We start from the raw sequence: 27,182 nt of genomic DNA on the forward strand, positions 1-27,182 counted from the left end.
GCAGGAACTGCTATCCGTGCCCCCATCCAGGCAGGAGGATATTACAGCCAGGGGGGATGGGGGACAATGACAGGGGACTGTAACCAGCACTGCTTAAATGTCTCCAGTATCACCCAAGACACAGCTGATTCTTCACAAGAGAACATAACCCCGGCCAGCCAGGTCCTGTGCTAGACAGCTGCTTCCTGAATAGCTATGGGTATAGATATAGCTATAGATACAGATAAACTTGTTATCCTACCAGACAATATAAAATTGATATTTCAGCCTTCCTTGTGACTACCTGGATGAAATAGACTTGTATGACTATCTCATGTCATCCCACTGGAAGGCCACCGAGGATTCCTACTGTTCTATCACCCAGATGCAAAAACCAAGCCTGTCTCCTAACACAACTTACCACGGAGAGAGGAAGGCACAGAACCCCCACAGGCGTAGTCCTCCGGTTTGATGACAAACACAACAAAGAATTGCTCACCTGGAAAGTCTTTTTTCTGCACAGGAGAATGGAAAAAGACAGAACCCATGAGAAGCAAAGGAGCCTCTCCCTCTATACAAGGTAGAGGTGATGCTCCAAAGGGCCAGAGATCAGGTTTTAATTGCTACACAGGCACCAGTCGTACAGAGGCTTGCCTGTTTCGGACAGAGCTTCACTTCTGGGGATACTCCCCACATCCTTGCTGATACTAAACTGACCGAGTTTACCTGCATTCAGTACAAGTAGCAACCCAGCACAAGCAAACCAACATTAAAGTAAATAAAAATACTCTATTAAAGTGCAAACCATCTGCCTAAACTTTGCTCATTAAGAGGTACTACTACCACCACTCAGCGGTAGAAGAGCTAGGGTTTGAACGCAAGGCACCTGGCAATGAAGACTGTAGCCACTGTGATCTAGAGCCCCCAGCACCCAATATATGACACATCTGTCCAAGCAAAGGTAAGCAAGGTTTTGTAGTCAAGATAATATAAGTGGAAGAAGAGCTATCAGTTGATATAAAAGCAAAGGCCCTTTCTGGAGGCTCACAGGCACGAACCAGAATCAACAAAAGAGCACTAGGGATGCACAGAACAAGCTACCACTAAGAAACACTGGGACAGAAATCAGCATCTCACCTGCACTGTTATAGCCGCCTGCTTTGTCATGGACTGGTAAACACCGTTGAATTCCACATTATGATCCAGATCATACACAGGGCACTAAAAGAGACACAAGTATGGATCCAACTAGGCACAAAATCCAAACCAGTTTTGTAGGGAGCCATCAAGGAGAACAGACAGTGTAAAGCAGCACAGAAAAGCCCTGCTTGGGGTGACCAAGGGAAGAAAAGAACCAAGACCCAGAGCAGTATTTCTAGGTTTTGCATGAAGACACGAGTTGTGGTCTGCACTCATTCACTTCATCTCCCTCACAAGAGGGCTGCAGTTTAATCTTAGATGAGGAGTCAGTCAGATCACTCACTCGGCCATTCCCACAGAGCAGTGTATACGCTCAGTCCTATCCCTGGATATGTTGCATGCTTTGTGGTCTATGCTATGTGTTAAGTGCTTGCCACCATTTTACTCATTCCCACTACAGATCTTAGTTCTGTACTGACAGGTTGAAAAGTGTGTGTCAGTCTCCCCTCCTGCCCTTCTATCACTTCAAACAGCAGGGTTTGATGTTACCCTTTTCCCTCTGCACTCCTGTTATTAAAGGCCACAGCAAGGATTTCACAGGCAGCAGCCGCAGCATCTTCCACCGCTCTCCCCATCTTGCTGCTCCCATACTATAGGCATCTGTACTATTCAGTGAAGTGGAAAATGAGGAGGAATGGGGGACTGTTTTCCAGTTGCGAGCTACAGCCAACCTTTCTCACAGGGGGCAGCCATTCTCCCCTTCCCAAGGAAGGGCACCAGCAATTGTGAAGAGAGGAAAGAAGATTGAAATGGGAAGGAGGAAAAGTCTCATGCTTGGAAATCAGAACTTCCCCTTTTTTGCCCTGAGCCAGGGTGAGAATTAAGGGAACAGCCCCATCCCCTCCCTCAGTTGCCAGCTTCCCATCTGCCTCCCAAGGAGAGAGAGGGAGACCCATGTCACAAGACAGCTGGGTGTCAAACATGAACAAGCGAACATGATCATAAATCCCCTACTGAAGGGCTAGGCAGGAACAGCTTGCTCACTTACTTGCAACAAAAAAATCTCTAGATGACCTGCTTGAACTCAGCACCTGTCTTTGCCTCCTTCCCACAGGACTTTCCTTCTTCAAGTCCTCCCTTCCTTGCTACCATGATAGGGTGAAGGCCTTCCCAGGTTCTCTCTCTGCTGGGGCACAGAGCTCCTGCAGGAAGACAGAGCCCCAGCAGGCAGCCAGGTTCCTGCCATCCATCCCTTAGACTTACCACAATATCCTGGACGGAGACAACTGAGCAGGGGTAGACTGCATCAGATACCACTTTGATGATGACCGAATCCACATCTTGAGGGAACTTGTACAGAAAATACTATGGAAAGAGCAGGGTCCCGAGAGTTACAGTCCAGAATCCTCCCTGCCATTGGCTTCAGAGCCTCCCCAAGCACAGCCCCACATCTAACCTAGGCTTTGGGGTTGGAATTGGAGGGCTCTCAAAGACTCAGATTTCAAATACTAAGGCCTTACACTACAAAAGAACAGATCAAAAAGGTAGAGACAAGCCTCACCCCCACACAGATATCTCTAACATGCAAGTTGCAGCTAAACTCCTGCTCCTCTTAAGCTTTTTTCCACCTGATCAAGTTAAAGTGAACTCATTTGATAGTCTACTCCAATTTATGTTGCAATGAGGAATTTCCAAATGTTTCCACACTGCTGGCTATATTTCTATATATGGAATATACAGGCTATCATGCAGTGTATCACAAATGGGTTTGCTCAAAGAGCAACTCTGAAAGACATTAGGTCAAATGGTCAAACTCTGTACAGAGTTACATAAATGCCTGATACTATTGTAGGATTCGGGGGAGAGGGTTTGTCTTCTTCCTTCAGCTTTGAAAATAGTTCAGCTATTTCTCTGAAAGAGCTTAGGAGATAGTGATGTCTGCTGATATTCCTACTTCTCTTCTCTTGGGGGAGCAGGCCCACAGGATAGTCTGTGGGATCAGGAAACACCCTTCCCCGCACCAGCAAGGGACTTTTCAGATTCAGGCAGAGGATGGCAGAGGGAATATCACTATTTGCCTGTTTTCTGGTAAAAGTTTAATGCACTGGCTTTGAAATGAAAACCAGCTGCTGAAGCAGGCAGGTTGCCTGTGCCTGCCTCTCCAGGCAGCTTGCTGCAAGGGCTGCCCAGCCTGCTGCACCCTCCCTTACGGTCACCTCAAACTGCTCAGAGCTGCTGCTCCCCACAGAGCAGGGATGCCCCACAAGGAATGAGGGGAGCACTCTGAGCTACCTCAGCTCCTACTCCCAAAGAGATGTTCCCAGCTGGCAACCTCCCTTTAGGCCGCATATGCCTCAGTGAAGAGCTTGCCAGGCATTTCTGATCTCTGTGCCCTCCTCCCCTTCCCATGAATTAATCCCCATCCTTCTAATGTGGCGGCCAAGTCAAAAATCACCCAGGCTTTTCCAAAGTTTAGCAGTTTCTACTAAAAAGCATCTATTTCCATCATCCCCTTCCAACCAGGGTCCCTTTGTGTTAAGGGAACACTCACTCTGACAGTAAACCCTCAGAATGAAAACTCACCAAGCTGGTTTCTTCAACAGAGCATTTTTTATCCCAGCCATACACTGGCTCCAGTGGTCTGAGCTCTCTGGTTACCCAGGTGCACTACCCTTGAAGAGCTTTAGGTCTTTAAGGAAATTGCCCACAAGGGCCCTTCTACAGTTTTTACCAAGTTTATACTGAAGTATAGAATTAACATAAGGGACATGGAGACCTACAGTTCCCTCCTGCACAGTCCCTAAGTGGTATAAACACATCAAGACAACACTTGTGACTTTTATGAACATATTTAATTTCTTCTTCCACCCTCAGGCATGAGCTGGGTTCTGGGTGACAATTCCTTTAGTTGGTACACTTGTCTTTTTTTGGTCTTAGAGTTATTCCAACACTGATCTAGATTTTGAAGAGGTGTTTTTTTCTTTTCTTTTTTTCCTCTCCAGACTGCTTAATACTTTGATTTACAAAAAAACCCAGCATTATACTAATTAAGATGCACTCATTTTGTACTCTGTACATCTGGCCTATAACTAAAAGTCACCAATCTCATTTTACTAATTATGACAAAGACTGAAGTCAAAGTTAATTTCAGGCCAAATCCTCAGCATTCTTCACTGAAATTAAAAGATCCTAATTAATGAGGATTTATAAAGAACCCCTTGCAAAAAAACACCACTACTCCATATGCTCCTATTGTATAAAATACTGTATGCATCAGCAAATCAACGTAAGACATTTGACAGCAGAAGGTTTACTGGAATGCCTGGTAATATAGGGAAGCCTAGAATTAAGTGATGTTACTATCGGTGATTATAACAAAAAATGACTGCCAGGCAGCCTGATTAAATTACATACTTTCCCACAGCTGTATGATCTCCTGTACCACTTTAGCTAGTGCCAATGGCATTTTCATTCAAGAGAGGACTTGTAGTACCTACAGGGCTCTAAACAAGGCTGCTTGGCGGGATGTGCTGTATGTGTGTGCTCTCTACTAAACTAAAACTAGGTTTATTGGGCACTTCATTTATCAGCTAGCACCTTGACTTGCTGCCATGAGCAGGAAATAGCAGTTTGAGTTCTGCTGTAACTTTAGAGCTCTTTTTTGCAGTAAAGGATTGCATTTTAGCAAGTCAGCTGGAGCAACTGAGCCAATGCTAGCTGGAATAATACATTTGGTACACACCATTTAATTTCCATGAAGTGCAGTAGTCCAATGGCTTCTGGATTTCTATACATGTCTGGAGTTTCCTGCACTTCAGATAACATTTATTTGCTCCAGTCACATTTTTTTCGTTCTTAATTAAGCACTTAACTGCTTTGCAAGATGCCCAAACATATTCCTAGAGGGGCAAAGGCACTGCTACCTCTTCACTACATCCAGAGAAATGCAAGAGTAAATAAATTTCCCTGCATCCTAATAGGGAAATGACTCGGTCATAAGGCTGTTGCCATCTCTAACAAAGGGTCACAGGAACCACTTGCAGACAACAAGACATACAAGCAACAGCATGCAGGACTCCTTCTTACCTGGGGCTGGGAAGGGCTGGCAGTGAAGTTAAAGGCTTTGTTTGTCCTAGAAAAGAAGTTTCAACATGAAGTCTCCCTAAAACTTTGAGTTTTGGCATGCACACAAGGTACCTTCAGATTAAGCAACAGAAAAATTGAATAATCTCAGGACATTTTCTGAGAGGGAAAGAATTGCTAGATGGGCCTAAACCCCGTATAACAGATACGCAAAGCAATTAGATTTGCATTCACCCATCCCAGCTTACTCAAGTTGGAAGTTGTCAAGCCTGGTGACTAGTAGCTCATATGCAATATCAAACGGTGCCATGGAAGCGACATCCACAAATATAATCTGTTCAGAGAGTCCTGCCTCAGGTGTTGGCTCAGAAGGGCAGAGGGTCCGACTCACTTCTTGGTAATTGTAGGTCCTCTGATAGCTACAAGAGGTAGGGGCAGGAAAGAAGGGAAAGGTGGACAGAAGAGAGAGACAGCAGTTAAAAAAGGTTGTTCTGCAGGTCTAGGAAAGACCCGATTTTTACCCTGCTTGCATATGAGAATCTACAATCATTCCGTCTTTTATTCCAAGCTCACACTCCACTCTCCTGTTGCTTTTTGCAGTCTACACATGGGACTGGCAGTCCTCAACATTTTGCTTCTTTCCAGACTGCCCATGCCATCTGCAAATCTAGCGCATCTGTGATTTGCTGAAGTCAGAGAGGGCAATGACAGCCCTGAAGAGCAGCTGCTCTACCCATTGCCTGCATCACACAAGACACTGCAAGGTATCTGCTATCCAGCTCTAGAATTTCAATCACAGGGCAAAGCTTCAAACCGCATTTTTCATGTTCTAAGATGTCTGCAAAGTTTCAGTACTTGCAGCCCTCCCTAGCTATCCAGGTTTGGTGAAGCTACACAGCAGCAGCATTTTCACAAGATCAAAAAAGATCACAAGATCTCTTCTGAGAGCTGGTTCAAACCCTGCTCCAAACTAAACACCAGAAACTACTTGCACACGCCGCAAGCAATGCCAATAATGCCATTTGGTAGACTCGCTGCCTAGTGACACAGTTAAATCCATCACGGACAAGCCTCCTCATACTCTGTGTACATATCTGAAAAACACCAAGACACGAGAGCAGGCTGACAAACAAGATGTTACCTACCAAATCCAGGTCCTCCTACGTTCAGCTGAGAGTGATCAAGCATGCTTTGCAAACAAGCCCTGTAGTCTACACAAGTGGCAAGACCTAGCACTAGAGAAAAGTTGATGCTGGACACAGTTATGAGGAAGGAACTCCAGTACTTACAGGCCTCGAAAAATTAGTGGAACCTGCCATGACAGCACCCCCTTCTGCTGGCGAACTACAAACAAGACGGGATACTGGAGGTTCTCGGAGCTGCTGTTCACATACACCCGCACCGCATCTACCTGTGGAAACAGAGTAGAGATAGGTGTTAGTAGAAGGCGAAAAAAGGAGACTGCTCCAAACCTAGCTGGTTTGGTGACAAAGCAGAATTTGTCACTGAACTGGTTATCCACATCCAGAGGGCATTTGTAGAGGCTCCTAGTTGCTGCTACTCTAATCCAGAGTCACAGCTCTGTCCCCATCCCAGAGCTGACTGTCAGACAAGACACAGCAAACAAGCGCAGCAAACATAAGACAAACTTTATTAGCTTGCTTACCCAATGGGGAGTAACCCAAATTACTTGTAGTGTTTTGTTATAAACTAAAACAAACAAAAAAACTCAGACACACACCCAAGGCTGCAGCTAAGAAGTTTCTTGCTTGTGCTCTTCTGTCACCAACTCAAAATCAAAAGTACCAGAAAGTCAATGATTGAAGAAGGCATTAATGCTTAAGGATGATAAAATATGTTAGCAGTCAGCACCTGGCTCTGCTGTAATTGACACCGAGATGGCCGTCATCTTTATTTACCCCATCTACTAAAACAGAAACACATTGCTGACTGCCTTTAACGGTCCAAGGAAGGCTAGTTTAGTTTATGAAAGAGGATTTTAATGTAGCCAACTACATCAGCAACTGAATTCTCTCCTTATGTTGTCTAGCCATCACGCAGTTGCAGAGATAGACATGTGGAGTAGAAGGCTCTCAATTTACTATTTGCTTTGAGAAATAAGCAAGCAGTCTGTCTGGCACTGTACCATTTCCATCTGTAAAGAACATCACTTCAGCTCCCTCCCAGGAGCTGTATGCATTGCACATGAAAACAAGGTATGAGCACACATAAATCATCAGAAAAGACAGTAAAACTTGATTAGAGACCTTTAATGAAAGTGCATTGGGTAGCCAGGGCATACACATTTTAAACCACCAGATCTTGGAAAGTTAGAACGGATTCTCATAGACTAGTAAAAGATGTATCACAGATAACTTTCTACCCTACGAGAAGTGGATGCGTAAAAGGGGGTGCCATCTTCTGATGAAACATACAGAATGGCAAAGTACCAGAAGAGCAGCTACCTGAAATGGTAACTTGTGCTCGTGTGTAGGACTTTAGTGGCAGTGTGGTTTGCATCTGCAATCTGCAAGTCTAAAAGATGAAAAATTCCTATTTATGTTCAGTGATTCCAGGCTCACATGGGAGTTCTGTTTACCAGAACAACACTTCCTTCTTGAAAGCCCTAATCATTATCCATTTTATCATCATCATACAGAGTCTACAACCACCAATTCCTAAAAGATAAAGTCTTCAACAAAAAGAGTCATAAATCATTTAATTTAAAAACCCTTGAGATATAAAAGCAAACAGTGGAATCTTCTTCCATTGCCTTCTGGTTTCTGAAGCTTTGCAATACTCTTCTGGCATGCCTTCCATCTTTTCTTTCCAACCACAAAAACTACAATTGCAATTTGTTTCCAAGTAAAGTAGGGTCCCCTATGAGTAAGGTCCCACTGTGGGGTCCCAGAACAGAGGTGAGCAAAAACATCCACGAGTCTTGTGTTATGTCCTAACACCTGAAGGGCATCGGCACAACAGGTCATCACCAGACAGCACTGCAAGTTACCTGGCCACATCCTCGCTCTCTCAGTAGCTGCCCTGCTCAGATAGAGGAGCTGGAGCCAACATGTGCCATGGGAAATGCAGGTGCAGCAGATTGTTCAGCTTGCTCCTTACACTCGTAGGCATTTGCTGTAAGTGAATTTTACACAGAAGTAGTCACAGCAACAAGAAACCAGGACCCGAATAACAAGGGGACGTTGAAACTAAGATCTGAGGAGCACAAAGATACAATGCTTAAGTCCAAGTCCCATGAAGGCAATGACAGCTAGCACGGGCAGCCATTCTTTATCCACAGGGAAGCCAACTATCATTGCAAAAGGGACACATGTTCCAGCTGTGTGACCAGCAGCTTTTGCCCATGAAACAGTCAAAGCAATCCCACTTTCATGGGCAGAACAACTTACACTGACTCTAGTTGGACACGACCCTGCAAACCCTCCAGCACTCAGCACAGTGCAACAGGGAGCTCATGTCAGACAACCTGCAAATGGTACTACCAGGTTATGCATCCTCAGTCATTCATAGATGCAGGCTAGTCATTAGGAAATCCTCTGCTACATTGACCTTCTTTAGGAACACAGAAGCTACATAGTTTAAGCACACATTTCAAGTAGGCACTTTAACCAAATGCATACAATTCATTTGTACTGACTGGAAGACTTAAAGTTGCATCCCTACCTTTTAAATTCTCAATTTAAGAAATATAATGGCTGTTTGACATATATGCTAATGCTGAGCAGTATTTAAAAAAGCACTACTTTTACAGCTGGGCCAGGCTTTGGACACAGGAAAAGTGAACACTGCATAAAGGGGAGAATGCCTCTTTTTTCGACCTTAGATCTTCCCTTTCAGCAGCAAACTAAGTCTTAGTATTTTCTATATTGGTTCTAAAAGAAAACACACATACAGAAATTCATGGGCAATTTTAAAAAAAGTCAAGCAAAACCCCTCCAGCTTTTGATACATATTAAGATACATGAGGGATAATTGTACAGTTTAGTTGTAAATCCCAGCTCTTCCCACTACTACATTATGCTACATATGAAGTCATTCATCTCCAGTGGTACATCTTATTTTTCAGCTACATTAATTTCTTACACTGTTTGGCATCCACAGGTAAGAATACATGCTGCCTGCATTCTATAGTATATTATTTGGGGATGCATAGCTATGTAATTAAATACTGCTTCCTAAACAGACAAGCACAACAGAGTCAACACAAGACTGGAGACCTACTTTCAGTGCTGGTATTTCACAGTCCCAGTCTTTCACTAAATATTTTATGTGATCATAGATGTTTGTTTGGGCAATATGTGGAATTCCTCAATTTTAATGAGAGGGGAATGCCAACACAGCTCGCAACGTGGGAGCAGTCAGTACCTGCACAGGATAGCTCACCACCAGACAAGAAGGGTCTTAAATCCAAAGACAGCAGGCAAATCTTGAATCCTGTTTCCCTTGGAAAGCTCTAATAAATATCCAATTTGAATGGCAATTCCTGCCTTGTAGGGGACGGCAGTTCTCAGTGTCTAGCAGGACATAAGCTTCCAACGCTCAACTTGTGTGACCCTCCCTTATCTCACATGGTACATCAGCTGGGCTGACTGTTTCCCTTTCAGGCTGCTCTAGCTGAACCAGCCCTCACTGGAATAGGACTACAGAGCAGCAATGGCCTTAATCTAGGACCACAGGTAATGTCCTCTCCCCAGAGGTCAAGCCATGCAGACAGCTCCTCTATGGAAGGTGTTATGCCTACTTAGAAGCAGAAAGTACCAAGGCCAGAGCCACCACATCCTTTTGCCAACAAGTTACTTGAACTGAATGGTTTTCCTCCCCTCCCTCCCACCTTGTTATGCCTTTTAAATGAGCCTGAATCAGGTAACTGGTCTGCTATACTGAAGAGAAGGGGGGAAGAAATCCAACAAATGAGTAGTATTTTTTTTTTTTAAAAAAGTAATTTAAACTTTGTGGCCATCTTCTAAAGCAGTACTACTGGGTGCTTCAGGAAGCTGAATCCTGCAGATATGAGATGGGACAAATAATCAGAGCCACCACGGTGGTCTCAGTACATTGCAGCCCAGGAGAGCTCAGGCACTGTCAAAGCTCCCATGTGCACCTGTATTCTACCTAGCCTGGTAAGCCCCAGGGAGGTGAGGATGAAGAAAGACAAAGCAGGACCAAGACATATCCTGGTTACAGATAAGGAGCTGGAACTGAGGCAACAACTGATACTCGCAATTCCAGCACTGCTTCAATTCCTACCTACCTGATTTGATGAGCTTTCAAAGTGTGGGTTATCATCTGGATTAGTTTAAATTAATGTGGTGTGCCAATAATTGACAATGATGGCAAGTGAGATCTTCAGCGAGCCAGGCCTTTGTCTCCATGTGGGGAACCATGCCTCTATTCCCAATTTATAGCCTTGTTATGCTTCCTTGATCCCTTTGATACCCTCTATTCCTTCCCTTCTCTAGTACAGATGCGCTCCTCCCAAGGGCAAGCAGCTGCACAGACAAGGGTTGCCATTCAGGATCCCACTTGCCCCCAAACACTTTCTAAGGAGCATATAAAGGCTGAAGTCCTTTCACATCTTCACTCACAAAGGAATAAACCATTAGAGGACCAAAGTTTCATTTTGGCTTCCTCAGATTTGGCTGCTTCTACCATTGCCACCTTGTAGCCCCTCCAGTATACTCTTTCTGAAGAGAGCTCAATTCTCACCGGTGAAATTTTTACCAGGTTTGGTCCCACTGTATGCACTGGAGTGCAAGAGCTCTCACACAGGGCCAGTGTAGTGGAAGAATGCACTTGGTCAGAAAGGGGACAAGCTGCAGTCACAGTAGGGAAGCTGCAACCATAAGTGAGGAATTGCCACTAAACAGCCTTCTGCTTAGGAAACACCAGAATTTAGTCTGACTGTTTCCTTTGGAAAGAAGCTCTGTGCTGTGTATTTATTCACCTCCCTTTAAGGGAAGCCCAGAAATAGGGTGTGCTTTGCTGCTTCATACCTGCCCAAGATGACCGCACAAAGCACAAACCCTCCTGTTTTTACAAGACAAAGCCACCTCTGTAAGAGTTTCCTGGACAAGCCCAACAGGTCTTGTGCACTAATAAATTCCTGTATGATAAGTTTAACACTCCATTCACACAGGTTTTTATCTTTACGCCTTCCTGCTAGGCTCAATGTCCATTGCTGAATCTAGCCAAAAGATTTAGCATTTTAGTTTCCTGGCCAAGGAAAGCTCATTAAGACCATGGCTGCAGGTGCAATACTGCCAGTCACATTTCGTAAATGGAGCTCAGCAAAGATGCTGTCAGCACAGGCCGTCTGTTGCCACTGCACCTTCCACTTCCAGCCCCTGCTGCTCCTTGCCCAGCATGGCAGCAGTGCCCCCAAGCAAAAGGTACTACAAGCACAGGCACAGAGTTACCTATCTCCTCCTCTGTGCTGTCAACATTAACACTTTTTTCCTCACTCCTTAACCTGTAGGTCAATGTACTCAGCATTTCTTTTTTCAGAGCTCAAGCCTATTCCAGCTGTTAGTCTAAATGCAGGTGATTTTCCTTTGGGGGGCGGGGGGAGGAAGAGGGAAAAAAAAAAAAAGAAAGAAAGAAAAGGACCTGACTGTGAATCCAAGGCTATTAGTTGTTTACTTAACTAACAACAAGCAATGCTCAGCTTAATTAATTCTGTCAAGGACAGATCATCTATTTTCAGGCAGCCCTGCTGCTATGGCAATTGCCAGTCCAGGTGCCTGCAGGGCCTGCCCAGGTATCCACAGACTTTTGAAATTTTTAGTTTCCACTGTATAGTTAAAGCACAAATACTGAAAGGCCTCAAGATACTGCAGTGACATCCTATATGGCCATAGCAGTATGCATCTCCATTTTACAGACGCAGAGACTCAAGCATGCAAAAAGAGACAAAAGGCCATAAACAATGTGTCAGGTGCTTAACTGCGGACAAACACTGACTAACCCTTCAAAGCCTTTATTTGCTCCCTGTACAGTTGCTGCTGCACAAACGCCAGGCACATCAGGTTAAGAGCTCTTTTGCTTGTGCAATTGACAGTGACTAATCCCAAGGTAATTATAAAACTAGGAGAACTGACCTCCCCAAGATGACACCTCCATACCTCCATGTCTAATGTTTGATCCTGATGACCAAAGCTTGCATGAGTTGACTCCCAGAGGCTAACAAATGCATGGCTTACCTGCGCCTCCTGTACCTTATGTCAGAGAATGGCTGCAGTATTTCCCCAGTGGGATCAAGAGCAACAGCTGCTGCAAAGCAAACACTGAGAACTAGGATTCACTTTCTGATCTGTCTAGTCCAGTATCAGGAGGCAAATCCTGCAGCCCACACCCCACTACAGGAATGGTTTATTTGCTACCCTCCGTGGCACCTCTTAACCGCAACGGAAAAGGTGCAGGTCACTGAGATGTGTGGTGTACACCATGGCATAAGGCTCAGGCACACGGTGCCTCTCAGAAGGATGTTACTATAAAGCACTTCCCATCTAACCCAGAGAAGGGCAAGGGAAGAGAAAAGCATGAGTTTTGGTGATTAATGCTTTGCTGGGGAGAGGCCTGAGAAGGGACAGAGGGTCCCTGCCCTCTGCAGAGATCTGTTAGACCTATAATTCAGTTTCCCTCTCTCCACAAAACTAAGCTGAGCATATACGGTCTACAATATTTACTCAGCTTTGCCGCTGCTTCCATTATCTTATATTATTTCTCATGTTATCCTAGTAAAATGTGAGATTTTCAGAAGGACAGAAGGCAAGGTTCAGAAACAGGAAAGGAACAGGAGCTTCCCAAAGTCAGAAAGGCAATTTTGCCACAGCCAGCCACTAGATACTTGTTGCGTTTTACAGAATAAACTTGTATCAGCAAGACAGAATATCTAAGGGCCTGATACAGACCAAGACAAGTTTACACAGGTGACAGGAAAATAAAACAGAAATTCTGCTCCAAGGTAGCATTCTGCAGTGTTCATGCTGGGGTTCAAATCTGCAGATGTTGCAAAACTTACTTTGAAACTGGATCTCCAAACTTAGATAAGATTTCTTTTGTGATGAATGTTGGCACCTGGCCATTTTTTTAAAAATCTAAGCACTTATCCTCATTTCTGACCCACACAAAAATTGATGTATTCCTTATTACCATCATACATTATTTCTCTCTACCTTCCCTGTGTTTGGTGCTGTATATCTGCTCCCTGTAACAGGCAGTTAGAGCTCCTTTGCCCTGTTCCCACAAAAGCCCATATCTGAATGCCTTGAGCTCTCAGGTTCGTGCTAACATCTGGGGAGCAGCACAGCATTCAGCTGCATCAAGACGGGACCACCTCTGGCCTAAGCACAGCTCACAGCGGTGATCCCATCAGGCATCTTTCCTCCCTCTCACCTTTTTCTCTGTGAGACAAGCTGCCTCCCAAGCCATGCTCAAAATGGGACACTTCAAACTGAAGGAGGGGAACATCAAGAAGTCACAACAGTATTATAAAGCAGCTCATTAAGAAGATCTCAGTGTACTTGAAATTTCACCTCCAGACTTTAACCATCTGCCTGCAGTGAATACCTCTGCTCCCCCTATATCCTGACCTACCCCAGATCAATCAAAAGTATCACACCACCCAAACAAAACTCAAAATCTTCATATTAAAAGCCCAGGAAAAAAGCAGAGGGATTCAAAAGTCAGACAGATGGCAATTAAGGTCCAATCCATCTAGTTACTTACCCTGCCTCCATCACCACAGTAATACAGAGCCTGTCATGGGCAGATCCAGCCCTTCCAGCAGAGGGGCCAAATCTCAGCCCTGAGATGCAGCTACTCTCCCCCCCTCACAGCTCACCAAGAGCAGCAGCTCCTGGCAGCACAAGGCTTTGGTTGCTAGGCCTCTGCATGGCTTAACAGCTGTTCTTCCAAAACCAGGCAATGAAATGGGTGGATGTGCCTGTGGGCCAAACCTGCACAAGAAGTTACCAATTAACGGGCCCTCCAGACCCTCCCCGCCACTTGCAACAGAGCTTGGGGACATTAGAGCAGAGGAGTTCAGCAGAATTAAGGTGTGATTATGAGGAAGCTTGGGAAAGTGCAGAAAGTTAACATTAAACTGCAAGTAAGGCTTGATTTATTTGCTGTCAATCACTCTGATTTTGTGCTACAGAGCAGAAGGAACCCTACTCAGTGCCTTGGAGAAAAACATATTGCTTAGCAGAGTTAACTGTGTCTAGCAAGAACATCACAGGGGATGGGGATAAGGCAGCACCTATGAACTAACGTTTGTGCTTTTCAGACTCTGTCCCAATAAACCTACCTTAAACCCTTAGTCCATGTTTTGCTTCTAGATTATATTGTATAGAAGCATCGCTATTGTATAGTATAGACTATATACACATTTCCATGATTTAATGAATTCACTACTGAGGTAGTGCTAGCAGCCCCATCTTTCCCTTTGAAAGCCAAGAGTTGTTGTTTCCCTCCATAGTATCAACTCCAGCAATCTCTCTTCCAGAGCAGAGGGCAAAAGGCAGGAGGGGGGGAAAAAAAAAGTGATTTATCTAGCTCAAATGACCTTCTCCCCCCATTCCCCTCCAAAGATTTAAGAACAAGCAGTTCTGACAGAAGAACCTCTCCCTGCTGCAGGAAAACCACCACTCTGATCTCACACACGTCTCTCCCAGCACAGAAGTAAGATCCTACCTGTGTTGCACATAAAGACAAGGGGAATTCCAGCTAAAAAGCAAAATTTTTTTAATTAAAAAAATCCCTCACACTAGAGCAAAAGCCTGTGAGCTTCGTCAGCACCCACCCTTCCACACTTAACAATAGCGAGATGAGGAGGAAGCTTTGCCTGGTCAATAAGAGAGTACACCACATTGCAATCCCTCCTGCAATGACAACACTGCTGAGAGATTTCACTTTTCAGCAGACTGTTTCCAGCCCTGCAGAAAACTGGTCATGTCTCTCTTCCTCTTCCTTGTACACAAATATGGTGACAGCCTCTATTTCATCAGTACTGTCTACACAGAAATTCTTGCCTCCTGCAGAAATCTGAAGGTAGGTTCCAGGTGGGATAGTCCAGACTGGATGTAGGGAAACGAACTCATGTACCAAATACTCCCTTTGGCAGCTAAGCCCTGCATGACATTTGTCAGCAATAACCATCCTATGGCTTTTCGCACTGTGGAGCTGAAGCAGAGACAGGACTGGAGACTTCTGCTCCACACATTCCTTCTCATTGCCAAGCTGAGGTCATGTGCATCTCTGTGTTCACCAGCCAAGTTAGTGAAAGTTTTGTTTTTTTAGATGACTGAACTTGAGCCTTTTTTCCTGCATTTCAAGGCAGACAGAGCAGTTCGACAGCTGAATAAAGACAGAGCTCTCAGCACTACATAAAAATGTGTTAGAACAGGAAAGACAAATATTTGCAGTTCAGCTCTATCACCTCCCCAGAGATAGAGGAAGGAGAAAGGAAAGCAACCAAATTCCTTTCTCGAGATGGAAACAGGCAGAAGGAGCCAGTACCAAACTCGCACAGCTGAGTGGGACCAACATGGCTGCAAACATTAAGCAAAATAAACTGGGCTCTTGTTGACATGAAAGAGTCCTTGGATTGATAATTAAGCCTACATTTCCCACAGAGAGTACACATCAGTTTAAGACCATGAGGAGGCAAGTTTAAGGGCAGGGGGAGGATGCAACAACAATTTCTGCTGTGAGCAAAGGTTTTCAAGAGCATTACTGCGGATTCCTGTTCACCACCTGACGCTAAATAAAACCTTGGAATCATACTGGGGCTTAGCCACGTTCTCCACCGCACCCACACGCAGCCTCTCCTTGCAAGGCCTTCAGGGATTATCAGTCCACATTGCGACAGCGTTTGCTTGTGGGCCTGACAAGGCACCAAGCCAAACCAGTGGGCAGGGAGCACATCCGGCAAGCAAGCATACAAGCTGTTAGTTACAGTGCAAGGTCTCAGTGCAGGATACATCTACAAAAGCCATCATATTGCTACAGCTTGCTGGTGCACAAGAAAGAAGAGCTTCATTTTTATACAAACCCTGAAATTAAGTAACGTAGGATTCAGACAGATGAGCTAGAGCAATTGAGACAGTGAATGAACCATGTACCTGTGAGTGCTAAACTCTGCCACTCTTCCCACTGCCAAGCAATTGGGGATGTTGAGATACTGAAGGAAAATAACTATGAGACACCAAACCAACAGGAGTTACAGAATCTCTTTAATGCCCTCTTATGAGGTATGAGTTTCACTCCTGTCCAACAGGAAAGTAGAGGAGGGCAGAGCTCGAAGGAACGTTCCCTTTAAGCCTTTCCCCGTCTTTGTGCCCTAATGTCAATAACTTTTAATTGCTGTTCAAAGCAATCTGCCAAATAACCTTGGCCCATAGTCTCCTCCAGCATTTTGCCAGAAGTATTTAGTATCCAAAGCAGTAAAAACTAAGTGACAGGCTCTGGATATGTCAAGCACAGCCTCAGTTATATTAATGCAATTGTTCCAGAATGAATATTTCCATTTAAAAGTTCTACTTCGTGCAAATATGCTCAACATGTACTTATGGTCTGCCATAGACATTCCCAGGGGTTCACTTGTTTGCTAGAGTTATCTGTGCAGCATAAATGGAAGAAAGACAAATATAAAACAAGCTAATATTTATCTTTTTTTTTCCTTCTTCCTTTTTATTTTTTTTTAAATGTCCTCAAACCAAGGCCAGCAGGGAGACTGTAAGACAGCCAGAAAGAGAAACTAGGAGCTGCCATGCTGGATCAAATGGGTACCTGTTTCTGACCACCCTCAGAGACCTCAGGAAGCTTAATAAAGGAAAAATCCTTTTTGAACAGCTAGTTAAGGAACAACCAACCTACTTTCAGTACATACTGTCTTCCAAGTCCACAACAGCTGGAACTCTGGGCTAGAACAACCCCTGAAACCAAAGTGTTTATAACCTTTCTAAACTGCCTCCCACCCCCAGCTCACTGCAATAACACATAAGTTCTTCACCTCATCAATATTGATATGGATTACTGATATGGATTGAATTCTGTGCCCTACATGTTTTTTTTTTAAATCATTCTTTGTTTGTTTTTTTAAACCACACTGCAGTTGCTAATTTCTATGTCCAAAGAAAAGCAGTGCCATAGGGAAGGTAAGGAGGAATATTTATGAAATCTTCTGTTTCTGTAAATATACACAGCAGGAAATAATGTTTGCTTATGCAAATGTACTAAACTATATTCTCAAGCTAAGCAGATGGCACACGCTTGCAATATAGCTTTTTACAGACTGCACTTTCATTCCCTGCATATGCCTTGAAATAGCAAACTAAGTCTGCATAGGAAGAGACGTACCTTCTTACCCAACAACTTCTGCACAAGTTATTTAAGGACATTTCAGCCTCCACTTACAATGCAAATGTTTGTATTATAAATTGCTGCATTGTTCTTGGAAAGAATTCAAACTCAGCAAAGACAATTTGGTAAAGTTACTTATGTTCAGAACTTTTTTTTTTTTTTAATCTAGAAGTCAGGGGGCTAGAGGGCAGGAAACTACACATGACAAACCCTGAATGGCTTTACTTTTAAACAGCAGGACAGCCCAAAAAGAAAAAAGTCATTTTGATTTTTAAGACTTAGAAAGATATCCATATTCAAATGATATATTTTAGTTCAACCACAAGATGTTGGGCTTGACCTCACTGGCTTGCACAGTAGAAAGAAAATAGACAAATGTCACCATCTGAAGGGCCACACTGCAAGAAATCAGAGCAGACTCCCGAGGCTTTTTTTCCCCTAAAGCCTGCAAACAGATTATCTCCTTCAAGATACGCTCTCCTTTTCCTCCTCTGCCTAGAGACAACACAGCATGAGACCTCAGAAAGCCACAGAACAATTTAAGTCTGCAGGGACCTCAGGAGGTCATCCGATCAAATCCTCTGCTTAATGCAAAGCTATCTATCTCCCATACTTTTCTTCCACCTAAGCTACCCCATTTCTGCCAGAGCCAAAGCCTTCAAGGCAGTACATTTTATGCTGCAGAAAGCAAAGACCAAGCTCCTGTCTTCGACAGATCCCCACATCATTTCTCCCTCAATTTACCTGTGCTTTCTTTCATAAAGAAAAGCTTTGGCATAACTCCAGACAAGGCAAGGAGTGGGGGGCGAGGGGGGGGGGGGGGGACAATTAAGAAGCAGTGAAACATCCCAAACACAGCTTGTTCTACTTTGTCTAAATTGTCACCTCAAAAAAACACACACACACACCACCAACAAAAACTTACTATACATGCAAGAATTATTCCACAGGGCTACTGTCTACCCCTCTAAGCTTCAAACACCATACACTCACTGTAACTTCTCTGGATTTGACACTGTGCCTACACTTCGGCCTCACAAGGCATTTAACATTAGGCTCCAGAAATAGCAAGGCGTTTCCAGTGTCCTGTGAACAGACGAGAGCCAGTAACTAAAAAGCAGTTTCAGTCCCTGGATATCCTACAAGCACAGGAGCTCTGCAGAACTTAGGTGATCTCCTTCACATTTAACTATTTGTAGTCTTCCCAATTTACCTGATTTTTGCCTGCATCTTTGCGGCTACAAGGGTGGGCTTCCACTCAGCATTACAAAAAGAGATGTTAACCTATTCCCCACACTATGCCAAACAGCTCAGGTTTGGCTGTCTCCAAACAGCGGGGGAAAAAGTTTTGCTGTATGCACAGTATAGCTGTGAGGTGAAACTCAGGCCACCAAGACCAACATTACAGTGAAGTCACATAGGAGATCCAGGGAATACTTTGAAGTAGTTTTGTTCCAGACCAGAAGAGTCCTGCACATCCAGCCTAAAAACAGCTCAGAAGGTGGAGGTAAAAGGGGAGCTCCTGGAGTTCCTATAAGACACAGGTGCTGCTGTACTGGGACCTGCATTTACAATAAAAACAGCAGAGAACAGTAAATACAGATTTGATCACTGAAATTTATTAAACCAAGTTGCCTTGTGTAGCACAGCAAGGAGTTTCCCTGTAGCTATGACAAATAGCTTTCATCTGAGAAAATAACTCATCACACAGTCCCAGAGGAATGTATGGGTGAATTTGGGTTCTGCCTCCTTGTCTAGAGTAAAGCAAGCACAACTGCTGCCCACAACTGGATTATAAAAGACTCCATTTATTAGAGGACAGAGGAACCCAAATGCTTCACACTCTTTGGCACCTTGTCTCCATCAGAGGGTGACATACAGTCTGAGGCATCTAACTGAAAGACTTCCATCCTTCTCACCAGTGTTGCTTCCCCTCTTCCCTCAAGTTAGCCACTATTTTTCTATCTAAATCATGAAGGAAGGAATGGTAGTGGTGTTAGCAAGCCTTGTGGCAGCACACAACCTTTCTCACTCATTCACTGAGGACAGTTTTTACTCATCATCCCTCAAATAGACTCCACATAGGAAACGGAGTCACTCCAGAGCCATGCATCCTCATATGGCATGACCACTACGTGGAGAAGCCACAGATTATTCCACTGTCAATCACTGCTCGCTGCAAGGCTGGGCCATATGGGAATGCAGACTGGGGCTCTGTTCCTAGTCCTGGGAAGGGAGTAGGAGGAAAATATCATCCACTCATTCTCCCAAAATAGGTGCAGCCCACTGCTCAGCTTTTGGACTCATTACAATCAAGATGCAAAACAGCATATCCAAGAGCAGTGTTTAGACTGCAATAGCTTTGCCTAAGAAAGGAAAGTTGGAAACTTGCAGACAGTTGTTCTTCTCACAGATACTCGGTTTCCTAAATATAGTCCAGGCATCTTTCGATTCACACCTTCAGCTGACGTGAACTCTGATCAGGAAGAACTTCTGTTGTCTCCAACAGTCTTCCTCAAGATACTCTCCTGCATCTGTTAGGACCTGGTACAGGAAATATCCACAAGTACAACATAGTGGGTGCCATTTGGGTTTTTCAGCAAAATAACCATTAGCACTTGGCAGATCTTAGAGTGGTGAAGAGAGCAGCTCAATTTGGATTCTTTCATTGCTTCCTCCCAACTTTTTTTTCTTTCTGGAAGCCCTTGTATTATCGCAATTGTGGAACTAAACAGGTTTTCTCCCTTGTTTCATAAAGCCTTCTTCAGCCAATGCAGCTTTAGTTCAGCCTTCTGGGCAGGCTGACTGCTGCACAGGCAGCTCCAGCATATCCATTTCCCCTTCACACCCATCTGCCCCCAAGTAGGGGACATGTTGAATATGTGGAATTTGAGACACTCCAGCGCATGCGCTGCATTTACCTTTTCCCAGTCCTGGATGTCCCCAGTTTAAACAACCCTAAAATAAGATAATCCTGTTCGCCCAACTAATAGTTCACCAGCTTTCTAAATAGCACACATCTGGCTTTGCTGTTAGAGTATGGGTGAACAGTGACAGGAGTAACAGCTGGTTTTATTTTTCCCCACACACACTAACAGTTAAACATTAAACGAACAGCTGTACAGAGGGGGAAATTTCAAAGTGCAAATGGAGGAGGAAAAGGAAGCTAGAAAACCATGAAAAAAGACTCCATAATGAATTAAGACTTTCTACCATGCAAGACTGCGGAAGGAGTCTCTGGTGTATCCCTCTCTCCATAGGCCAACTCTAGAAGCCCCTCGCAGCAGAGGGGCTGTGCTCCTTTTCTTTCAGCACAGCCTTGCTTTTACAGTTCAGCCTCAAGAATTAGGGCCTAAATCCTAGTTGCCAAGTACATAGCAGCCTGGCAGCTCTCCTGCCTTAAGATGCTTGGTGAAATATTTTTGCAAAGCACCTAGGGCTTTTTCCCCCCCATCCCCAGAAGAGGCCTGGCAATGTATACATGCATAGGAGTTTCAGCTAGGAGACCTGGCCAGCAGATGAATACCCTTATTTCCATTTTGTACACATAGAAAAGGAGGTGCACAGAAGGGAAGTGACTGCCTCTCTCAAATCAGCTCTGCTTCAGAGCCAGAAGCTGCACTTTCTGCACTGGGAACACTTCAGCTTGTACACATCTGCCTGCAAGCAATCTCATAGGACTTGCTTTTCCCCTTTCCTAGCACAGGCATATCTATAGTTAGGTAATAAGGAGAATTACATGGATGAAGAACATCCTCTGAGATCAGGCAGGCACAACTCTTCCTAGGAAAAAGTGGTAGGTCTCTGAAGCACCAAGCAGGAATAACTGTTTCATTCCTTCCCTGCTCTAGTCCATCACTCAACCATTGCTCCATCCAGCTGCATTTTGAGATATGCCCTGGCATCCACAGCAGGCGATTAACCAGAGCATTTGCAGGGGATGGGTGGGTTGCAAACCAGCCCTCATGCCTTGTCTTTGGCTCCAAATTGTCCCTTGCTTGCAGGCCTGCCCCCAGGAGAGGGGGTACCAGAAAGGGGAACAGCCAAACCCACAACACCAGCAAAACCCCTTCAGAGCCAGATCACCCAAACCTGCCTTTACTTCAGAGAGAAAGCAATTACATTCATCCACTGCAGCCCTTCCACAGGGAAAATGCTCTTTTTATTCAATTAAATTTCCCATAGCTAAGGTTAATTGTCCATGCAGTATCTGCCTCAAGGTATGAGAGGTTTCTGGCTGGCCTGTCATCAGCACAGACACAGGAGTCATCTGAAAGGGTCAGGGAGAGTGGGGACCTCGCAAGTAGCAGGCAGCTGGCTGACTCTTTGCTCATTAGTAGTTCAGGGCTGAAGAAAACAGTGAGAAGGAAGGATTGGTACACTGAGTTTTTGCAGGCATTACATTCCTTCAGAAGGCCCAACAACTACCCAGGATTGGGCACTCTAATTCAAAGCTGGGGTGGTGGACAGCATGCCACTAAATATCTTCACAACTCTTGCACAAGAGAAGCCTGCCCACAAGAGCATGGTCCCTGGTTAAAGTCAAGATTTGCACCATCCAGCTTCCAAACTTTGAGCAACAATCACCCCCAGGGAGATGCAGAACTGTCAGCACAGACCTGCCTCTAGCTCTGACCAGGCTGGCAAGAGGAACGCCAGTCCCATTTGCCTCACATTGGTCCAGGGCCAGAGCTGGAATGGGGGTTGCACATACCTGCAGCAAGTTATGCTGATTAAGCCAGACACATTCTTGGAGGTTTCTGCTGCTTCATCTCAGGAGCAGCATCTATAGCGCCTTCCACTGAGCTATCCTCAAGATCTGTTTTGGGCACCCCTCACCCAAAAGCCTCCTAGAACGTTTCTCCTTTTTATTTTGCAAATGGTTTTCTCTTTCAAATTAGCTTTCATAGAAAGATCTGGCTGCATGGCCTTCTTTAAGCATGTTCGTGGCTTAGAGATTTCTGCCTTGAAAAGACAAAAAAAAATAGGAAAAGCAAGCCTCAAATCTGAAGTTTCCTCTCTTAGATATGTTCTTGGCCAGCTCAATACCACTACAAAGATTTTATGTTCCAGCACAGAGGAACATGGAGAGGAACACTGAAGTTCCTGCTTAAATGCAGCAATAGTCTGGGCTTATGGGCTTTTCACAGCCACAGGAATGGGCTAGTCTCTGAGAGCATCCATTAAGCAGAAGGTGGATTTAAATACCTGGAAAGCCCACAAAGCAGCTGTGTATTCCCTCTTCCCCATCAAACTAGTTATTCTTCTGGAGAGAGAGAAGCAAACTTACTTTTTCCTAGAAGGATCCAGCAAAACTCAGGCCTTTAAACAGCACAGTTAAATCCAGTGAACAGGATTCATTTTAAATGAAGTCACCATGTGCGTTGTCTCAGCTAACAAGCCCCAAACATTATTTGGTCTGCTGACAGGTCCTCATCATAACACCACTAAGCACCCAAAGAACCCTAACTTACATCACCATGAGCTTCTAGAATGGGGCTTATGCCATGAATCTGCATTTGACCTCCTGCGTTCAGTGGTGACACCCAACAGGAAAGTAAAGCTGTGCTGGTTCACTTGCCTCACAGCCCCAAACCAGAACTCCTGCCCCAATAAATACCAGGCATGTTTTATTACATAGTAACATGCAGAATAAAAAAAAGTCTGGATTTCTTTTTTTTTTTGGTGTGTGTGTTTCAAAGCGAAGTAAAACAACAGATTATTAAAAAGGCCCTTTTTTCCCCCTTGTTATCATCCTTTTCCTTGTTATCTCTACCAAATCCGTCCATATTAAAACATCAGAAATACGGCATGGAGAAGAGATGCTTTCCATTTTCTCTTGTCCTGTGCAACAGAGGGTAAGAAGGAAGCGGATTCATTAGCTCGTATTTTGGAACATCAAAGCATCTCGCCGAAAAATTAATACCCAAACCAAATAACGGGGACCGAGTTTCCAAGATACCACTTAGCTACTTGAGATAAACACGACATTAAAAGGCGGGGGGGGGGAGGAAGTTAAGCACACATAAAGGGCGCGCTTCCCCCATCACACGTAGCCGTGCCTCTAGCATGCTGCCACCTCGCACGGCGAGTCACCCATGCACCCTGCCACATCTCCCGGGGTCCCGCAGGAGGGAGCTCTGACCCGCCCCTGCCAAGCACGCAAGTGGGGAACGCAGTATTTAACAAGCCTCATTAACCGCACGCCCCCCCCTAAAAAAAGAAAAAGAAAAAGAAAAAGAAAAAAAAAGAAAAAAAAGAAGGAAAAAATAAAAGAAAAACGTATTGCTATTCTCCACAACGTCTCCCGGAGACGCGAAACCCCTTTTGCCGCCAGAAGCGCCGCATCCCGGCCCGCCCCGCGGGGGCAGGTCGCGCCCCGCCGAACCTGCCCCCCGCCCTGGGCCCGTGGGGCCGCCGGGGGGCGCCGGTGCCCGCGGAGCCGCAGGGAAGCGCGGAACCCCGCGGGCGCCGAGGGGGAGCCCGGCCCTCCATAGAGCCCCCCCCTCCCCCCCCCGGGCAACACGGCGGAGCGGGGCCCGGTGCCTCTCCCGGCGCCGCGGTCCTACCTGCCCGGGCTGACTGCTGTAGGCGAAGGCGTAGACCCGCTCCGCGCTGATGTTCACGGCGCCCCGGTAGAGGCGGCCGAAGGCGCCGGGAGCGGGGCTGCCCCCGGGGCCGGCGGCCGCCACCGCCGCCCAGAGCAGAGCGCAGAGCAGGGCCCCGCCGCCGCTGCCCCCCGGGGCCCCGGGCATGGCGCTGCCGCTGCCACCGCGCCGCGCCGCCCGGTGCGGCACCCGCGCTGCCTCTACCCTGGCAGGGCGGGCGCCGAGCCGCTTTATTTGCAATTTAAATAAATACCTCGGCGGCACGCACGGGGGTGGGGAAGGCGGGCAGGCAGCGCGCCTCGGACCCCCCCCGCCGCTGGTGCGGGGCGCTGCGGGGGCACCGCGCAACTTTGGCCGCGGAGGGGGAGGGTCCGCGGGGGGAGGCCCCGGGGCGGAGGGTGTCCTGCGTGTGTGCCGGCCCTCGGCCTCCAATGCTGGCCCTGCCCCGGGGTCGGACGTCAGGGAGCTTCTTCCCTCATCAGGGAGCTTTTCTTCCCTTCGGGAAGGGGCTGCGGCTGTGCTGGAAGGTGAAGGACTGGTGGTGGTTCGCACCCGTATCTGCATACGCGTAGCGCCTCGTGGATGGGGCCGTGACAGCGGCGGCCGGGTGGCTCACGCACGGCTTGCCTGACAAGCCCGGGGCGTTTCGCCCCTTCCGGTGCCAGCAGAGCACCAGTGTGTTAGGGCGTCAGGATATGATCTTGCGCGAGACCATCCCGAATGTTTATTTTCAGCTGTTTGAAACTTTGGGATGAACTGTCTCATCCTTTAGTTCAGTCCATATTTTCCAGGGTGTGAAAGGCTGGAGCAAAATGGAATTTAGTTAATTCAAGCATGTCCTGGTGTGTTGTATGTCACTTAAGTCTTCCATGATACTGATACAAAAATGTGGCAATACTCTTAACCTTTTCAGCAAGATGAGCATAATACTATTGGGCTGTGAAAAGGCCAGGGGTCTCTCTTTCACTGCTTTCCACTTGTATGTTCTTCTGTTGAAAACATGTTTGGGAAGTGTGTCAAATCCTTGGGTAGAGGGATGCATTTTTACGTCAGAGAAGGTAGAGCATTGCTAGAAAGTAACTTGAAATGTTTGTCAGACCTCAGGCGAACTTGCAGAGGCTGCGATTTCATGAAGCCAACCTGTGTTCTTTGACTGTGTTGAGTTTGGCCACAGAAGCTTCCCGGTTGGGAATTTTGTTTTCAAAATGGAGAGACATGTCCTGGGGTCGCTCTTCTTATATAGAGGAAAAGCTGTTGTACAGCTCAGCAGGACGATTCAGCTTGCATTCTGCCATCATTTTGTTCTGTGGATCTTTGCATGGTCTCTGCCAAGAACAAACAAAACAATGGCCAGTGATTCTTGCATCTGTCTTAAAGCAGATTGCTGTTCAGGTCACCCTGCCTTCTGTCAGAGTCCCAAGAAGTGGCAACAAGCGCTAAACCCCCATCTGAGATGTCCTGCAAGATGGACTGTCCAACACAATGGTTGTCTGTCAGCTTGGAGTGTCATATTGTGCCCTGCAGACCACAAGACCTGGGTGATGTCACCTCCAAGCTCTTGTGACTCCCTCTTGCCTCTTACTCTGACATGGGGTGACCTCTTCTGGGGCACACCAAGGAGTGGTGGCACTGGAGACTTGTGGATGCCCTCCTGCAGCCTATAGTGCCCTGAACTCCTGACCCATGCAGCTCTGTTCTCACCCACAGCCCTCTCAGACCCACAGATCCTTCTGGCCCCACGTGGCCATCAGCCCTCTAGCACTTACAGGAGGGAAGAATGACTCCAGCTGCAGGGAGGAGACCAGGGAGCACGTTTGGGTTCTCACATCTTCTCTCCAAGGGTAGAAGCTTGAGGGAGACTTGGAACAGGAGGAGATGAGGCAAAGCAAAAGCATATCTGGGCCATGCCAGGTCACTCAGAGCAATGTGACAGGTGGCACAAGACTAGCGTTCTGCATACCAAGCTAGCGTTGGCAGCAACTAATAATTTGTGCTGTGTGTATTTCCAGTCAGGAGATCAGTGTGCTATCCGTGCATTGTGCCTCTCTAGCTGGGTTGTCCTCATGACACAGAAGTGATAGTTCATGTCCACACTTTCCAATGCAGAATTATGAAATTCTTCAAGTACTTGCCCTGAGTCGACATATGTTTTGGTACCCTACCAAAGGCTACACAGTTTTTCCTCATTTTGAATTTGAGAATTCAAGTTTTCTTTTCAAAATTTAATACTTTGTGCTTGCCTGTGTTGAAATTCATCTTACTGTTTCCAGAGCCTTTCCTCAATTTAGCAATGTTATAATTTTATTCAAATCGTTGCCTGCAAAGTGCTTGAAGTGCTGCTCGACTCAGTATTATTTGCAGACATTTAAAGGCAAAGATCAATTTCATCATCCAGGTCACTAATGAAAGTAATTAATCTTAGAAGACAGATCAGATCTCCTAATTTGATATGCCTTCCTATTTACAGGAAATTATCCATGACTACATTTTGAGTATTGCTTTTCATGCACCCCTCTCATGTTAATTCTGTCTATGCCATATTTGCCTTTGTGAGGATGGTATTCAAGGCAATATCAAAAGCCCTACTAGAGTCAAAATAAGTTTCATCTATTGCTTTCAGCACCTACTAAGTCAGTTATCCTAGTAAAGAAATAAATTAGGTTACTTTGACATGATTTGTTCTGGACAAATCCACACTGCCTGTTTCTCATCACTTTTTTTGTTATTTCACTGCTTGCATGCTGGTTGTTGAACAGCTTGTTTCACTATCTTTCCAGATAACAAACAGAAGTTGGCTGTTTCATAACTCTTCACTCGACCCCTTTGATAAAGATAAGTATCATGTTTTCCCTTCTCAAGTCCACCTAGATATTGTTCTTGAATGGCAGCATGTATTTTGGAAGAAAGAACTGGTAGCAGCCACTGTAAAAGACAAGATGCTGGTCCAGGTGGACTATGGGTCTGGGCTAGTGGTAATACTTAGGTGTT

General features: G+C 45.6%; 1 protein-coding gene across 4 annotated transcripts in view; it reads right to left on the reverse strand.

The window, feature by feature from the left end:
* SIDT1 (SID1 transmembrane family member 1) overlaps positions 1-24,643 on the reverse strand; it is a 47,286-nt gene extending 22,643 nt beyond the window's left edge. Inside the window, exons 1-7 of one of the 4 annotated variants that reach the window (XM_064519620.1) lie at positions 24,156-24,643; positions 6,492-6,613; positions 5,451-5,621; positions 5,206-5,251; positions 2,383-2,484; positions 1,117-1,200; positions 401-494 (exon numbers count right to left, since the gene is read on the reverse strand). In XM_064519620.1, coding sequence (XP_064375690.1) covers positions 401-494; positions 1,117-1,200; positions 2,383-2,484; positions 5,206-5,251; positions 5,451-5,621; positions 6,492-6,613; positions 24,156-24,341 — 805 coding nt within the window. In that variant the 5' untranslated portion in view covers positions 24,342-24,643. The remainder of the gene's footprint in view (positions 1-400; positions 495-1,116; positions 1,201-2,382; positions 2,485-5,205; positions 5,252-5,450; positions 5,622-6,491; positions 6,614-24,155) is intronic. The other 3 variants (XM_064519625.1, XM_026103475.2, XM_026103477.2) reach the window with 3 other exon arrangements.
* Positions 24,644-27,182: the final 2,539 nt, after the last annotated feature.

Source organism: Dromaius novaehollandiae, chromosome 1 (genome assembly GCF_036370855.1).
Source record: "Dromaius novaehollandiae isolate bDroNov1 chromosome 1, bDroNov1.hap1, whole genome shotgun sequence".
NCBI classification, from domain to species: Eukaryota; Metazoa; Chordata; class Aves; order Casuariiformes; family Dromaiidae; genus Dromaius; species Dromaius novaehollandiae.